This window comes from Schistocerca americana, chromosome 5 (genome assembly GCF_021461395.2).
Source record: "Schistocerca americana isolate TAMUIC-IGC-003095 chromosome 5, iqSchAmer2.1, whole genome shotgun sequence".
Classification (NCBI taxonomy): Eukaryota; Metazoa; Arthropoda; class Insecta; order Orthoptera; family Acrididae; genus Schistocerca; species Schistocerca americana.
Window position 1 is genome coordinate 188,521,221 of NC_060123.1, and position 18,236 is coordinate 188,539,456.

At 40.4% G+C, this 18,236-nt stretch overlaps 1 protein-coding gene and 1 non-coding gene across 5 annotated transcripts in view; both read right to left on the bottom strand.

Annotated features, from left to right (window-relative positions):
* LOC124615314 (TBC1 domain family member 31) overlaps positions 1-18,236 on the bottom strand; it is a 282,280-nt gene that overhangs the window by 221,856 nt on the left and 42,188 nt on the right. For all 4 annotated transcript variants that reach the window (XM_047143109.1, XM_047143107.1, XM_047143108.1 and 1 more), the window contains exon 4: positions 3,365-3,477. In XM_047143109.1, the coding sequence (XP_046999065.1) occupies positions 3,365-3,477 (113 nt within the window). The remainder of the gene's footprint in view (positions 1-3,364; positions 3,478-18,236) is intronic.
* Positions 14,900-14,974, bottom strand: Trnas-cga. Its single transcript has one exon. It is a non-coding gene; the product is annotated as a tRNA-Ser (tRNA).

The window sequence follows — 18,236 nt, forward strand, 5'->3', positions numbered from 1 at the left end:
TACAAAATAGATACGTTTTCAAAGTTTTACTGTCCTTCAAAGTAGTCACCAGCATTGTGTATAACCCATTGCCAGTGATGTGGAGGTCGTAGAATACTCTTAGCAATGTCAGTTTTGTTGACAGTTTGAGCGACGTGGTCTATTGCCCGACGAATTTGTCAGTACTGAAGTGAATGCCGTGAAGTGTTTCCTTCAGTTTAGAAATCGAGCTGAACTCACGAGGGCTTAAGGCAAGGGAGTGCAGCAGGTGATACAGCACTTAGTGGCCCCATCAGTCAAACAAATCAGTAACAGCTTGCACTGTATGTGCTTGAGCATTGTCCTGCAAAATGATGGTCAGGTCCTGCAAAAAGTGTCATCACTTCTGTCTCTAAGATGGTCATAGGTTGTGTTCCAAAAATGAACAGCACAGAGACAGATGTGATGACACTTTCTGCAGGACCTGACCAGCATTTTGCAGGACAATGTTCAAGCACGTACAGTGCAAGCTGTTACTGATTTGTTTGACTGATGGGGCTGCTAAGTGCTACCCTACCTACTGCACTCCCCTGACTTAAGCCTTCCTGAGTTCAACTCGATTTCTAAACTGAAGGAAACACTTCACGGCATTCGCTTCACAACTGCTACAAATTCGTCGGGCAATAGACGGTGCTGCTCGAACTGTCAACACAACTGGCACTACTAAGAGTATCCTATGACTTCCACATCACTGGCAACGGGTTATACGTAATGCTGGTGACTACTTTGAAGGTTAGTAAAACTTTGAAACATATATCTATTTTGTATGAGCTGTAAATAAATAGTTGCCATTATTAAAGTTCCAACCCTCATATTTGTTATCCAACATCCCATTTCCATAGTAAGGGTGATTATCTGGTAGAAATATTAAGGAACTTAGTCAATGTGAAGCATGTACCTATGATTAATAGTTTCCACTAAATGGTGGAGCATTCCACACTTAATAAGTATGAATAAATGTGTTCATTGAAAATGTGAGATAATCACAACTGTAATGGTGTACTAACGAGGCGAATAATTTTTAATACTTGTAGTGAAGTTGGAACTTGTTGTTCCGTTAATGTTGCAACGCAGAGACTACATCATTCACCTATATACTTTGATGAAGTGATGAGTTGCACAAGCATTTTTCAAATCGATGAATGGTAAACATCACAATAAAAAGTTTATTTTTGTAGTGTATGAGATACTCCACAGTTTGGATGTATGTTTTATTTATGCACATTTGTCATGAGATAGATGGATGCAGCTTATCTGCAAGCTGGAATGACGATAATCATTGTACTATGTTCGCAGTACCTGGTAGTTGTGTGGCTTATTCCTTGTCACTGACTCCTGCCTTGGAAATGTGGTGCATGCCATAGAGGAAGAGTGACAAGAGAAAAGTAGTTGTGTAGATACATTCAATTGGCATCTGTTAATGAAGACAGAACATTTTTGGACTTCGACCATATCAATGTATTTGTGATGTTCCACACAAGGCAATAACTTCGTAATGCACAGTTATTGTAAACATGGATGCAATATACAAGTCAATGTTAATGAGAAGCCTTATTCTGAGAGTTGGTTGTTGTATTTGTACATTTAACTTCCAACATGAGCGGCAGCATTTCAAGAAAGGACGTCTGATCAGATGAAGTTGGCAAGTATGCTGTAATAATAAGGTGAGCAAGATTAAAGAAAAGGAAATCGTTGGTTATCAATCAGACTTCACTCCGCCATCTGATATCACTGTAAAGAACAAGCAGAACATCACACTGTACATGCTCCTGCAAGGAGACTAACATCAGATGTCGCTGGTGTAGTGCTGTGCATGCACTGCAGAGGTGGTGGCAGTGGTCAGTGACTGGGCTGCTGCTGGAGGCCAGCTTGGATAGTTGCGAGTGTGTCGTTTGAATGTTGGCGAGTACTACACTTGCCATAGCGAACCTAGCTGTTGTAACAGGCATTAGTGCATTTTTATGTCTTTCCTCAGCCCTACAACAATTTTTCTTGCTGCCATCACTTTTATGCCCCCTATGCATCAATCAACTTCCTTGTTTTTATCCTCCTAGATTTCACTTTCCCTTTTACAGGTGTCCTTTTTTACTTCTGTATTCATTCTAAGCTACAAGACTATCATGTTTGTCATTGATCTCATCCAATTATTATACATATTTTTTACAGTTATCTTTTCTTCAGTGCTTTGAGTCCATCACTGTGGGGGCTAGGTCCCTTCTTCTTTTTGTTGCACCAGTATTTCAAATGTCACTTTGTGAATTCACTTTTTAATTCATTGGTACATATGCTCCACAGTTCCTTCTTCTAGGTGCTTCAGTCTGTTTGCTACATGCGATTTATAAAGAAATTGAATACACCCTTGTTCAAACCATCTACATTGAATTTCATAGTGTCCACTCATTGTACTCACAGGAATATTTGCCTCTTTAATTTGTCTTTGTCCCTCAGATGTTACTACCACCTTTGCACCTGACAAGAAGTTCTCTGAACCATAGTCTGCATCCCTGCACATTCTAACATTGTTATGTTCTTATACTTGAATTTTTATTTTGAATGATATAGTCACTGACCTGACATTTCCAGAAGGACTCTTCCAAGCACACTTGCACATCTACTTGTGAAGAAAGAAACCATTTCAGGCAACTCCACATACCACAACTCAGAGAACAAAGTCCCATTTATGAGTGTAGACAAATGTACATGCCTTCTTCCAAGGGGGAAAACGTGCCCCTGCTAAGGGGAAAAACATGCCCCTGCTCCACTGGACTGCAAGTTTGCTTAATAAACTGTCCATCGAACAAATATGGGACATGATTTGTCAGCAATTTGTTCAGTATGGTCCTCCAGGGATCACTACTGGTGCTTTGTGACCTTGTCTATACACTGAGGACAGGGAAATCCCCCAAGAAGATTGAAGCCTCAACATTTAGAATCTCTGATAGCAGGATCAGGAGGGTCCATGTCATATTGGTAATTAGAAGTCACATACAGGAAATTGGTCCTCTTAAATGATTAGGCATGTCAATTATCTAAGGTGCAGTTAAGAAAGATAGTGAGATAGAATGATTTATTGCTTATGTTCATGAATTACTTCTATGGTTCACGACGTGTGAAGCACAAATGTAGCTAAAGTCTCATTTACCTTGTATATAATCTTGTGAGGAGAAAAACTGAAACAACAAATTACAGTCTCCTATCTCTCAGTCAACGAGTGCTACAAAAACTGTAAAGTGTGAATATACTATGTCCAAATGGGAGATAATTTTACATACAGTTAATAAACAAATTTGTGTATAACACTGATCGTTATATGAAACTAAAGAATGGCAAAATATTTTATGCAAACCTGTATTCACAAAAAGTAAACTGCCATTTTGTATTCCAACAAGCAGTTCATTTTTTTTCCTTGTTGAGAACGTAAGGCATGTGCACGAATCCAGCTTGATTAACAGCCAAAATCTGAAACAGTGTTCAATTATTTTTCTTTCAGTTGAGGAAGACTTAGGTGCATTTCAATAAAAGACTCTGAAGCAAATTACAAACACTGAAACACATTGTTCTCCACCCTAAAGCTACTGGAATTTTAAACCATATGTAATAAGAAGCAAAACCATGATAACAAACATAATTAAAACACATTCTCCACCTGCAAGAAAATTGAATACTGGAAGATATCTAAGACACAGTTAATATTTCTATTATATCTGTACTGATTACATCACATGTTTATTTCAGGTTTACATGATATCCACATCCACCTCCGTAGTTGAGATCGCTAATGTACTTTAGTCAATGGCACTCGATGCAAAGGTAGTCAATGTGGATCCTGGTGAATTTTCATCATCAGTATTTGCTGAGCAAGAGCAGGAGAGATGATACTGTACAGTTCCTGGTTGTCAGTCTTTCACACAATGTTCTGGGTTAAATTCCAAACCTTTCTGCAGTGTCTTGTGTGGTGTGATCTTGTGACACTGTTGATGCTAATCTGTCCGTTTGATGGGGACGTATCCATACACCCACTACTGTTTCCTTCACTCATCAAATACGCGTAAAGACGCAACCCACACACTTCATGAGGGAAAGTGCTGTTGTGCACAGAGGAGGAAAAGCTTTTTCAACTAGACAACTAAACCTTCCCCTTGGGGTCTCCCAGCCATCCACACCACACATTTTTGGGTATTTATGATATGCATGACTTCATTAAACATGTCAACAGATTTCACTAAATGTTCTTCTTTAATTTTTATGTTCATATTAGCCTGAACAACTTTAGAAAGCCTTAAACAAAAAAAAAAGAGAAAAAAAAAAGTGAACAGTCACAACAAACGTTTGAAACACAAAATCTTGTAAATACTCTGTACAACAGCAGAAAATTTAAAAAAAAAACCTTTTTACTATTATTTTGTCTAAATAATTGTAATTTTTTGTCAAATCTCAATCCACATATACTGTTCAATTACTCCTACCAAGAAATAATAGCACCAAAAACAGGAAAATTGGGTTTCAAATTTCTAAAAGGAATTTCCACATATTCTTCAATTCAGAAAATATGTTGAACAATCTACAACATCTAACCGGACAGAGAATAAAACCTACTCACCAAGTGGCGGCAGAACACACACATAAAAGACTGTTATGATTTGCAAACTTTCAGAGCCAGTGGATTCTTCTTCAGGCAGAAGGGTTGAAGTTGAATGGGGAGTGGAAGGAAGAAGGGTGAAGGAAAAGGACTTGAGAGGTCTAGGAAAAGGGGTAGATTTTGGGAAAGTCACCCAGAACCGTGGGTCAGGGGAGACAGATTTGAAAATCTGAGAGCTTAAAGGTTGAAGACATAGTAATATGCAAGACAGAGATTACTACTAAAACATTGTACATGAGTTAATAAGAGTGAAAAGATAAGTGCATTGTATGTAACAGAGGTGGGAGGACGGCAGTGAAAAGTAGATGGGAAAGACAATGAAAGGTGTAGAAAACTAAAACAGAGTGAAGCAAAAAGCAATTACAGAGAAGAAAGGCTGAGACAGAAGAAATTAAAGTAAATTAGGGCCAGCTGGGTGGTGAGAACCAAGGACATGTTGTAGTGCTAGTTCCCACCTGCGGAGTTGTGAGAAACTGGTATCTGGGGGAAGAATCCAGGTGGCACATGTGGTGAAACAGGTGCCTAGGTCATGACTGTCATGTTGTAGAGCATGCTCTGCAACAGGATATTGCGAGTTGCCCATATACACCCTCTGCCTATGCCCATTCATCCTAATTGATAACCTGGTGGTAGTCATACCGATTTACATAATAGCTGGTATATGACGTGTCATTTCCCACGTGGCTCTCCCTTTGATAGTATATGTTTGCCAGTTACAGGGCTATAATAGGTCATGGTAGGAGGGTGCATAGGGCAAGTTTTGCAGGGGGGATGGTTACAGGGGTAGGAGCCATAGGGTAGTAAGATGGGAGCAGAAGTACACTGCCTGACAAGAATACTGTGGAGATTGGGAGGGCGACAAAGCTATTCTAGACGTGGTGGGCAAAATTTCAGACAGAATGGATCCAATTTCAGGGCACAATTTTAGGAAGTCATGGCCCTGTCGAAGCAGCTGATTAACACATTCCAGACTAGGATAACATGAGTCACCAATGGTATGCTCTGAAGCTGTTTTGAGGAGAGATCAGCAGTATCAGGACTGGATGTGATGGCCCGGGAAATCTGCTTTTAAACTGGGCTGGCGGGGTAATTATGAACAGTGAAGGCTGAGGTGAGAATGGTGGTGTATTGCTGTAAAGAGTCTGCATTTGAACAAATAATTTGCATCGGATGCCAAGGGAGTATGGGATGGAACGTTTGACATGGAAAGGATGATAATTGTCAAAATGTAAGGACTGTTGTTTGTTGGTAGGTTTAATGTGGACAGAAATGTGTAGCTGGCCTTTGGTGAGGACAAGATCAACATAAATGGAAGTGGCATGGGATTTGGAATAGAACCACGTGAAATTTAATTGGGAGAAGGTATTCAGAGAGTCCAGGAATTTTAACAGGTCAGCCACACAATGAGTCCATATGGTAAAGATGTCATCAATGTATCTAATCCAAACCATGGGCTGAAGAATTATGGATCCCAAGAAAGCCCCCTCCCAGTGACCCTTGAAAAGGTTGGCATGGGAAAGAGCCATCCTGGTTCGCATGGCCATACCCCTGATCTGTTTGTATGTCTGCCCCTCAAAGGTGAAGTATTTGTTAGTAAGAATAAAGTTGATTAAGGTGAGTAGGAAGGATGTAACTTTGTAATTTTGAGGTTGGGTTGCAATGTGATATTTGCAATTGATATTACGTGTTGGTTAGTAGGTTGGTTGGTTTAAAAGAGGGGGGAGGGGGGGGGGGAGGGACCAAACTGCTAAGAAGTCATCGGTCCCTCGTTCCGATTAAAATAATTCCACAAGGGTGAGAGTAAAATAATCGAGACATACAAAACACAGCTGGTAAAAAGGAGAAAACCACAAGACTGAAAGAAGGGTGATAAACACTAAAATGGACTAAATCGGAAATGAAAACCACAGAGACACACAAGAAACATGTAGAAGAAATCAAAACAAGACAGCAGATTACCATGGCTGGCTGATCATGAGAATAAACAGGGTCTTCTATTCCACTATATTTTCTTCTTGCTGGAGAATCTGCAGTCTGGTAAACAAGGCAAATGGTGATCTCTGCAACTGACACAGATAGAAGGTGGGGCACAGGGAGTATTGGGATGTGAAAGCCGTCCACCATCCCGACAGGCAACACTGGAAGTACAGCGGGAAGACATATGGCTGAACGTCCAGCACTTAAAGCACCACATTGGGGGAGGGATATATGGCTTTACATCACAGCAGTAGACTATCGCCTTGAACTTCTCAGGTAATGTGTCACCCTCGAAGGCCAAGATGAAGGCGCTGGTGGCAACCCAACTATCCCTCGGACCCCAATGGATGTGCTAGATGAAATGCACCTCACCGCTCTAAATTGGCGCGCAGCTCATCGTCAGACTGCAAAAGAAGGTCCCTGTGAAATATGATACCCTGGATCATATTTAAGCTCTCATGCATGATGGAAACATAAACATCCCCCAGCTTGTCACAGGCGATTAGTGCCTGTGACTGGGCAGAGAATGCTGTTTCCATCAAGACTGACCTGGCCGCATTTTGGACAAGCCCTCCACCTCCCCAAACTTGTTCTCTAAATGCTCCACAAAAAATTGAGGTTTCATTCACAAGAAAGATTCCCCATCAACTCTCGTACATATGAGGTACCAAGGTGAATAAGCTTCGCTGCCATCCTTAGCCTGGCGTTCCTCCAATGGTGTGGCTGGGGAAAGGGGGGGGGGATGATTTGTGGTCGTACTTCTTAGCATTGAAGTTAGACCTCGACCGCTTAGAGACTGCTGGTGTTTGACCACTAGCAAGAGATGACTTACAATGCTCCATGGCGTGTCATCCGCCCTGATGCCACCCACTCCGACCAGGGGCCCTCCCCCCGGGCGCCACACAGCCGCAGTGAAGGCCATCTGGCAGGATGGCCATTGCTGGGAGTCCCGATGCCCCATGGTGACAGGCATCTACTCCTTGGCATACGTGGGGAGTTAACGGCACTGGCATCATCAGCGCAATCCCCGTGTGGTCAGGGGGGCTACAACCAACAGGGTACATGGCGGTCCTATGACACTGGATTGGCTACTGTGCTGGATATCAGGTGCAAATGAGCTAAGAAGTCCATTAACATCAACAGCGCAGAAAGCGATACTGCACAGAGGATGGAGGAAAACGCATCCAGGAAGGTGACCTCGCCCAACAGCTGGAGGTGGAGCGGAAGTACAGATCCACATCGAAGAAGGATAGGAGAGGTCTCAGCGCATGATGGACACTACGCACCATGTAAGGCGCCCTTCCGCAATTGGCTCGCTCTTCCGGAAAATTTTGAAAAATGGAGGTCAAACCCTACAAGGCAACACATACAGGCTCAAGTGTGTGTGACTCCTTGTAGTCGCCTCTTACGACAGGCAGGAATACCTTGGGCCTACTCTAACCCCCGGACCTGCAGGGGGGGATATTACATGTGATGGAAAGGAAGTCCTTCACCTAAGCAGCACGATCAAATGCAGGTTTGGGGCTGAGCATGAGGCCCTTAGATAATACAGATAATTCAGGAGGGGAGAGTGCTTTAGATGAGAGGTTAAGGACACTGTCCTGTTGTGACTGGTTCTTGGGATTATGGGTTATTCTTGGTCTGGCAGGCAGTTGTGAAGGCTGTGGGATGTTAAGGAGGTTGGCCAAGCTCAGTTTGTGGGACAGTAGTGGTGGTTGATGGTGTAGCTGTTTAGGGAGCTGCAGAGGGACAGGAAGGGAAATACCACTGTTCAGGTAGTTTAGGAGAAGGTGGGATAGCTTTTTGAGGTGAAATCTGTCATATTGTTGCAGTTTGAAGTTGGCTCGGTGGATGATACCATTCAAGGATACACGAGGGGCAGATAACTACAGTATTTTGTAGAAGGAGGTAAGTCTGTTGCAGAGCATGCTCCAAAACATGACATTCGTGACCTCAGCACCTGTTTCACCACGTGCCATCTGGATTCTTCCCCTACACACCAGTTTCTCAGAACTCTGAGGGTAGGAACTAGCACTACAACATGTCGTTGGTTCTCACCACCCATCTGGGGCCCTATTCTGTATTCCTCATACCGATCGGTGCACTAGGTTAGTCTCAGTAGCGACGTCATTTTCGGTTCTTTATCCGAATTTCCTATTCAGTAAGCTTCTGAGACCTGTTACTGAACGGTTCTCCCGCCACTTTTTCGACAATTGTACCGAGATGTTTTGGATTTCAGTACGGCCTTGTTGTTCGGTTAGCTGTGGTTTATTTGCATCTATAATTTGTTATTTTGAACATATTGAGTGGTTTTAGCTTTGGATTTAGTGATTGTGTTACTAAAGAATGAGCACAGGATGTGTCTGATTGGAAAATGAGTTCATAATAGAATATTTTCCTTTGTTAGAAATATGGTTATATTAGGTCGTTACTGTGAATGACTACAACATAAAAAAAGAAGAAGAAGAAGAAGAAGAAGAAGTTTTTGGTCAATATTCTCTCAAAATACCTGTATTTCATGCATTTAATAGTTTAAAGATCATTAAAAATTAAGACATCAAATCTGCTTACATATATTACAAGAGTCTTAGCTGAAACTTCTAGTGACTTCGTGTACTCTTTTCTGCAAATGGTTTTCTTATTAACTCTTGAAACGCATTTAAAACTTTTAAGTAACAATGCAAAGGAATTTTGTGAAGCCTGATGGAGGAAACCTCCATAAATTTCATGCATTTATGGCTTACACCCGCATCATTAGGCAACGAAGTCAGCCTGCGTCTCTTTCGCTGGGAATTACATAAAATTAAGCAGCGGTAGCCCGCAAGCTGTATGTAGCGAAGTTGGTAAGACAACAAACTGCCATGTCAAAGGACGTGGGTTTGTAAACTGCTAGATGCGAAAATATTTTTTCCCCCCTTTGTGTTCGAAATGCATTCTGAGACTTCATTAATTGTCAAAGTTAAGCATTTTTCTGAAATATTCATTTTAATTTATACATAAGAGCGCGCTTTCTCATTAATGAGTATCTCCGATTTCCTGACTTCCATGTGTTCAAGAAATGAAACATGAAATTACAGTGCGTGAAACAGCTGACAGTGATAATTCACCATTGTTTTTGAATATGTGGCGATTTCCGAGAGTGTGGTCAGACAGGAATCTAAGAGCACAACATAAATTACTGCAAATGAGACTAGCAGCAATCATCTTCATACTTTCGCTTGTCATAAGCATTTATCTGTGATCAAATCGTTAACAACAGTAGACAGAGATGAAAGGTTACTGCCACAATATATTCAAACTGTACCACCATATATGAAACATTTTGATCCATCAGATGCATTTCATAAACTACAATGAAATTCTTTAGCTTCAGTCACCACACACTCTCGAAAAGGCAATTTTTTAAATTTTGTTTTAATGAACCAAATCGTAGATGTATCAAATAGGGAAGTAGGCTGCTTCATCATTTGGATCTCTGGGAGTAAGCTACAACCACATTTTATGCATCTTCCTATTCTTTGACACTCTTCAACAATTTTTCGGGCTCTTGGAGATGTGTTCCGCCTATGCAACTAATTGAAGGCAGTTTATTCTCATACGAGTTTCACTTCTTTTATTTGTGTAGCATCACCACAAATAAAGGAAGCGAAATGCGGATGGCAATAAACAAACTGCCTTCAATTAGTTGCATAGATGAAATGTACCTCCATCAATTTTAAAGCAACTAAGGAACGGCGGAAAACAGAAAAAATGAATTTTTCAAGTGTTTCTACAGATGTATTTGTACAATGTGGTATTAAACTCCATTCCTAACTCATATTCCAAAACAAAATCCAAAACAAGATGGTGATGTGAATGAGAACAAGATGACACAACACAGTCAATATTCTGTCGTTATCATGCATTCATGGAAGGTCGCCGTTAGCAAAATCTGAACAGTATTACGTGCTCTAACCACACTTTTCAGTACTGTGAAGAATGGCATGCCTCTGTTGCCTGCTAGCCTCTTTGAGTTCATGCCGCTGTGGTGCTGCAGTGCGCATGCACGGATCTGATGCAAATTGCTTTTCATTGGTTAGTGGGAGGAGAACTGACAACAGCATGTCGGTTTGTTAGGACCATTCGGCATCACTTTCGAAATGCGTACTGAATAATGCTGGGGCTCTGTTTCAACAACAAGACCGTTTGGTGTACTCATGTACCAAACCGATCGGTAAAATAGCGGGAAGGTACAGCATAGGGCCTCTGGCCTTGATTTACGTTAATTTCTTCTGTCTCAGCATTTCTTCACAGTAGCTACTATTTTACTCACTTCATTTTAGTTTTCTATACCTTTCACTGTCTTTTCTGCCTATTTTTCACCACCCACTCCCACCTCTGTTACGTACAATGCAGTTAGTTTTTCACTCTTATTAACTCATGCGTGTTCTTTAAGCGCTAATCTCTCTCTTGCATATTGCCTTGTCTTACCCTTTTAAGCTCTCGGGTTTTCAAATCTCACCCAATGCAGTACCCAACAATCAGTCTTTCTTTCTCATCCCGTGCGATAAGTCTCCCCTGACCCGCAGTTCTGGTTGTCTTTTCCAAAATCTACGCTTTTTCCTAGACCTCTCCAGTTCTTTTCCTTCACCCTTCTTTCTTCCCCTTCCCTTCAACCCTTCTGCCTGAAGAAGCAGCCACTGGCTCAAAAAGCTTTCAAATCACCAGTCTTTTATGTGTGTGTTCTGCCACCGCTTCAGGAGTAGATTTTTTTCTCTACCCAATAAAATAATTTTCTCAATAATTGATTCCTTTTGATGTTATAATGTACATCATCTGCATCCTTAACCATTTTTCAGAATTCCATTCCAGTTTATTATGATCACAACTTCTTCTATTTGGAGGTAAGCTGCAATTTTTCTGATTTAAATTTTCATATGTACTGAAATGTTGACCAAAGCCAGTGAAGATAATTTTGTATCATTTCTAATATAACAAAGCAACCAACAGGTTAGTGGCAAGTTACATCTGTGAACCTGAAGACAACTCTAATTTGAACCCACACCTTTCACAATCATAGCTCTACATAGTGACTCACATGACTACAACTGATGGATTAATTAAAGCTTCAATTTGCCACCCATTTCCTCTCCATTATCCCATAATCGTAATATTCATTATGAATTATTAATTATTGTTAGACCATGTAGAATGGTCTTGGTGTTGTATGAATAACAGTAATGTGATCTTGGTGAACAGATGATTGGAGATTACACAAAACAGAAAATTTGAGACTAAGTGGCAAACTAACGTCATCAGGGTCTCTACTTCCATTAGAGTGTATGAATTATTATGTTTTATTTACATAGTGTCATCCTTTTTCCACAAGTACATGTCTAGATAACTGAACTACCAATGTATCTGGAGATTCAAGGTTATATACAATGTAATACTATATGGGTAATTAACTGACCTCTGGCTTCTGTGATACTTATTCTGGTCTAGACAAACTATTTATGCTTACAATTTCATCTCTTTTATAAGTCATGATCTTTCTCATCAGATTCCTTGAGGCTAGAAGGGATTTCATGTCACATACTACTTTATCAAATGATATGGATAGATAAATGTAGCGAACCAGTCGTAGTTTAACATTGAAACCATGATGATATGTTTAGTATTTTTAGCCCCCACTTGATGACCCACTGTACTGCTTTCATGAGAAAAGACAAACCAAATCGTAGAGTAACAATATTCATTGTAAAAATAAAACTACAAATCTTTAGCACCTAGCAGCTATAAAGTTAAAGGAACTGAAGAATTCTTAGCAATACACCTACAATGGGAAAAATGAATTACTCGTGTGTACAGAGAACCTGGAACCTAACACATTTATCTGATAAATATCAAAAACTGACAGCTGTAAGGTCATCTCCCATTTATGTTATAGGCTACAGTTTTGGCAATGTAATATGCCATCATCAGGCCTGAAGCAACAAATTTACAGTATTATTAACAACCAGAATTATGTAAATAAGGATACTATCATCAGTTACACGAAATCATATGTGTCATTAATTAATAAGACATGTGTACGTTGGAAACATGAAGCCACCAGTATAGTCCACAGCTAGTTCGCCCTCACAGGGCCAGATTTGGTATCCCATCGTAGAGATTGGTATCTTGATTAGTCTGATCATTATATAATTTTGTAATGCATATGCATACTAACATTTCATTTGTAGTACAAATCTGAAGTTGTACAGCCTTCCTTGAAATGTAGGACAACTGGCAATTTATTTGTGACTGGTTGTTTACTTCACGGCATTTAAATGTACGGAACACTATTATAGATGTTGACATGATAATAAGTCATCTATTTATTTTGTTTACCTACAAGAATGCTTAAGTGTTTGTATATACACCTACTGACAGACATACAAGTGTGCATCAAAATCAGTATGATGCGCTGTTAACAGATCAGATTGGGTTTTTCACTGTAGACTTTATTACCCCAGTTAGCAAGTTTTTTACTTTGTTGGGATATGCATGTGTGTGTTAACATCACATCTGTAGTATAAATTGAAGTACACAGTCTCCCTCATAATGTAGATGGACTGGCACTTTTCTTGCAATTATTTATTTACTTCAAGTGAGTACAATGCACAACTCACTACCGCGGATGTCAATCTGATTAAAGTCTTTTGTTATTTCTGTTGCTTAGAGTACAACTAGATACTTGTAAAAAAGTCAATACATGGACGTACAAGTAAGTTTTATTTTACTGTAACTGACAATACTGTCACTTGCTGACTTGTTGTCATACACACAATTTTGCCTATTATGTTCCATTATATGATGAACATATACACATATGTTGATGTACACATATGGTTCTGAACACATATGTTCTCCGTTTTACTCTAGTACTATGTTTATGTACCCATTTTCACACTTTGGCTTCTTCTCAATGCAGAGATAGATAAGGCCGTGTTAATATTTAGAAGAGAGCAACTTTAAGTGCATACTTACCGTTACGTAACACTACTATTTTTCGGGACTGGACTGGTCTTTTCTATACCTTGAACACTACTGCTATTCTGACCCATATAGTGGTCACTATTTTATTATCTTATGTGATTTATATCAGTTTTATTCATTATAACCTGGTGTCATTTCATGAGGTTTGAATAATACTCCTGAACAGATGACTGTTAGCTTCCATATTATATTTAGGTACCTATTTAAGGCATCTTCAATTGCAATTGCAATGGAGGGTGTCCTTACCAACCACGATAGAGGTGACTATGGTTACTGGTATTCAAATAATTTGCTACTTAGTACACATATGAGGTTTATCTTCATGTAGAGTTGTGTGCTCTGACGGACAGTTTTTGTGTTTCATTATAGGGGTTAATGTCCTAGTTAGCTGGTTCTTAACTCTTGTTTTGTAATGCATATGCGAATTAACATCCCTCCTATTACACAGCTCCTGAGGTTTATAGACTTTCTTCAAATGTAGGACAATTCCACTTTACTTATATTTCCCTACTTGATGTGTACATAGTATAAAATACACTACAGTAATCTTTGTTCTGATTAAAGCCCTGTGTTTACTTCTGTGTGGAATATACTTTATTCCTATTGCATTCTACTCACTTGGCAGCATATCACTACAAGGATTGTCGCTACGAATAACAGATATTGTTCAGGCATATAGTTCATTTCACTCTTTCCACTCTCCAATGCCAAGTCTACTTTGCTTTTTGATAACGTATAACCAGTATGAATTGCATTATTGCAATGATTGAAATTGCAATATTTATTGAATTGAAATTACACCGACCTAAGTTTAAGATTTACTTGTAGTGAGCCTAGTCTTCCATCTTTTTGTTTACTCATTTTATTGTCATTTTAACCTTTTGGTGGCATAATCGGAACATACACTTTATAAACAGTTTAATCACTTCTGGGTGCTCCTCATTTTTCATATCTACATAATAAACATAGATTTTTGTGTTACCTTCATATTTGGTGACTTCATACTGCAAACCTACTCATATTTACTGATTAGTTACAAATATTATTTCGTGTATCTGCATTTATTATCCTTATTCTATAAGGAGCGTTCAAATGAAACCCTATCACTAGTGTAAAGTAATGGTAATGATTTTATTAACTCAAAAATGTAGTTATACACAGTAGACATACTCAAAAATAGAATGAGATTTTCACTCTGCAGCAGAGTGTGCACTGATATGAAACTTCCTGGCAGATTAAAACTGTGTGCCGGACCGAGATTCGAACTCGGGACCTTTGCCTTTCGCGGGCAAGTGCTCTACCAACTGAGCTATCCAAGCACGACTCACGCCCCGTCCTCACAGCTTTACTTCCGTGCTTGGGTAGCTCAGTTGGTAGAGCACTTGCCCGCGAAAGGCAAAGGTCCCGAGTTCGAGTCTCGGTCCAGCACACAGCTTTAAATCGATGTCTGTGAATAGCGGTCAAAACAGTTGAAAGTCACACGGTGAAAGGTTAGGACTTTACGGTGGATGTTCCAGCATTTCCCACCAAAACTGCTGCAATGTTGTCTTCACTGCATTGACCATGTTTGGGCAGGCATTATCATCATGAGGATAATGCCATTGGACAACATGCCTCAGCGTTTCGACTTGATGGCTCGTCTAAGGTTTCGTAAAGTGGCGTGATAACGTTGGGCATTGATGGTGGTTCCCCATTCCAGGAACTCTGCAACAGTGGGCCCAGTGGTCAAAAAAGGACATAATGGCCTTACCAGAACTAGTGTGCACGGTCTTTGATTTCTTTGTAGGTGATGGAAGTCGCATGTTTCCACTGCTTGCTCTTATGCTTGCTTTCTGGTTCAAAATGGTGACATCATGTTTCATCACCTGTGACAATACACGACAGAAAGCCATATTCCTCCTCACGATAACTTTGCAGATGACTCAAAGACAGTGCCACTCAAGTATTGCGCTGTTCAGCAATCAGTTGGTGGGGAACCCACTGTGCACAGATTTTTCGAAATTTCAGGTGTTGATGCATTATGGTGTTTCTAGTACCTTCCGCCACAGAAGTCGAACACGCGCCAGAACAAATGGACGTGGTCAGCCCATAGAGGGCTCCGCCTCCGCTCGCGCAGCGGCTCTCGCGCAGCGAGGGCGCCACCGCTATGCCACGTGCAGACAGCAGCTAATAGCCGCTCCCTCTGGTTTCATATATAGGGACCCGCTCTGCCCTAGTCCAGTCAGTCTGGTACTCGCTCTGGATTTCATTTCTATCTCAGCGGTACTGCGTTCTGGCCGTTTCTCGTTGTTGACATTTGCCTGGCTCTGGTTCCGAGTAGATTTACTGTTGTTGTTTGGTGTTTGGTGTTGTGGTTCTCACAAGCCTCCGTTGTTTATCATGTTGTGTCGGTCATAGTTGGTCGTGGTCGGTGTTGTCAGTTGTCGTTGGTCTGTCGTCCGACTCGTCCTTGTGTTTTACCCGGTGGTGCGTGCTCCACCGCCGGCGGCTTCCCCGCCTGGTGGCTCCGATCCGCAGCCCAAGGCGTTCCTGCAGTTGGTTTTGGTTACAACAGTGTTGGCGGCGCCCACGCTAATACCCAGTAACCGATGGACCTCGTCCACCATTTCACAGTCTCCAACTCCCTTCACTGCCAAAAATTGAATCACTCCTTGTTGTTCCCGCTTACTCACCTGCATGTTCGATAGTGGATGATAACTTGTGTGACCATCTTCTCTTTTGCATGAAACCACACTGGCACTATGTAACATCAAACAATGTGTACGCATCAGTCTCTCTACCAATAGATGGAGCCACCATACCCGCAGTTATGTAGTGCCACCTTACATGTGAGGCAAAGGTAGACACACTGACCAAGTTTCATTTGAACGAACCTCATACATAATTCTTGTTGTTCAGACTGCTGTACATTTTTTGCTCAGGGCCCAATGAGGGCATATTATATCATACAAACCAATAGCCTATAAAATTGAAGATGAAATTACAACTGAGGCTTTTTCATATATATTGGCTCTTGTCCCACCATCCAACATAGCAATAACAGATGTACCTACCTTAATACAATTATCGGCCTGGAGCAAGTGGTGACAGCTTTCTCATTTCATTTACAGATCTGTTGATCTGTGTAAGCAAAAAATACACTGAAAACTGAGGCTGCGTAAATGCAGTAATTTCCAAAAACAGAAACCTCAATGAGTTGACAAATGTTGTCAACAGAAAAATTATAGCTTACATTAGATGAATTTGACATGACTCCACTGATGAAGGTGCCAAACAAGGAAACTGATGACACAAAGATATACCTGGATATCATAATAATGAACATGTTCAATTTTTCCTATAGCACAGCTGCCATGAAGTTTTTCATCTCCCATCACTACATAGTTTAGCTTCAGTTCCACTCAGATGATAACCTCCAAAAAAAGTACATAAGTAAAAGACTTATATATAATGGTAACATCAGTAGTTTCATGAGCCCACTTGAATTCATTTCCTTGCTCAGCAAAAAACATTTTACTTACAATTGTTTTGATACTGATTGCAATTACTGCTTGGATGTCTTTTGGCCAGATGCTAAAGAAGCAGAAACATACAACCAAGTGTAGTTGCATCAATAATGATATTACACTTCCTAGAAAGAAACTGTAACTATTCCAGTAACGATAAAAGGCAATACAAATCCCAACTAAAACCTACCTTTAATACTTACTATGAGTATCAAAAATTTTGTTGACTACAACCAGAAGTTATTATATTGCTACCAAGTTTCAAATGCAAATAACTTACTGTTGATACATAGAGTATAATTAATAGTTTTACAGCAACAAGGTGGCCAACAGTACCATAACTTTAGTGTGAACCAGAATCAAAGTCTTAAAAATACCAGAATAAAACTGCAATATTTTGAAAAGGGTAGATTGCTACTAACCTTATAAAGGAGATGTTGAGTAGGAGGCAGGCACAACAAAAGACTGCTAAAAATGTGAGCTTTCGACCAAAAGTCTTTTTGTTGTGCCTGTCTGCAGCTCAGCATCTCCTGCATATCTTGAGTAGCAATATATCTTTTTCTGGATGTAAACAAATCTACTCACCAAGTGGCGGCAAGAAAACACACGCACATAAAAGAAGGTTACACTTATCCAAGCTTCCAGAGCCAGTGGCTCCTTCCAACAGAAAGGCTGAAGGAGATGGAAGAGGGGTGAAGATTTGGGAAAAGGGGTAGACTTCTGAGAAGCCACCCAGAACCCCGGGTCATGGAGACATACCGGATGGGATGAGAAGGAAGGACTGATTGTTAGGGACTGCACCAGAAGAAATTTTAAAACTTTATCTCCTGAAGGCAAGCAACGACCAGTCATTCTTTTTGTAATTTTATAATCAAACAATGGAAACTCCAGATAGGAATTCAACAATGTAGGTAAAGACACATTGCTACTTACTGTAAAGAAGACATGTCAAGTTACAGACAGGCATGATTAAAAAAAAACACTCACATATAGCTTTCAGAAACAGCCTTCATCACTAAACACACACACACACACACACACACACACAAAAGCACAAGCACGCACACCTCATGGAC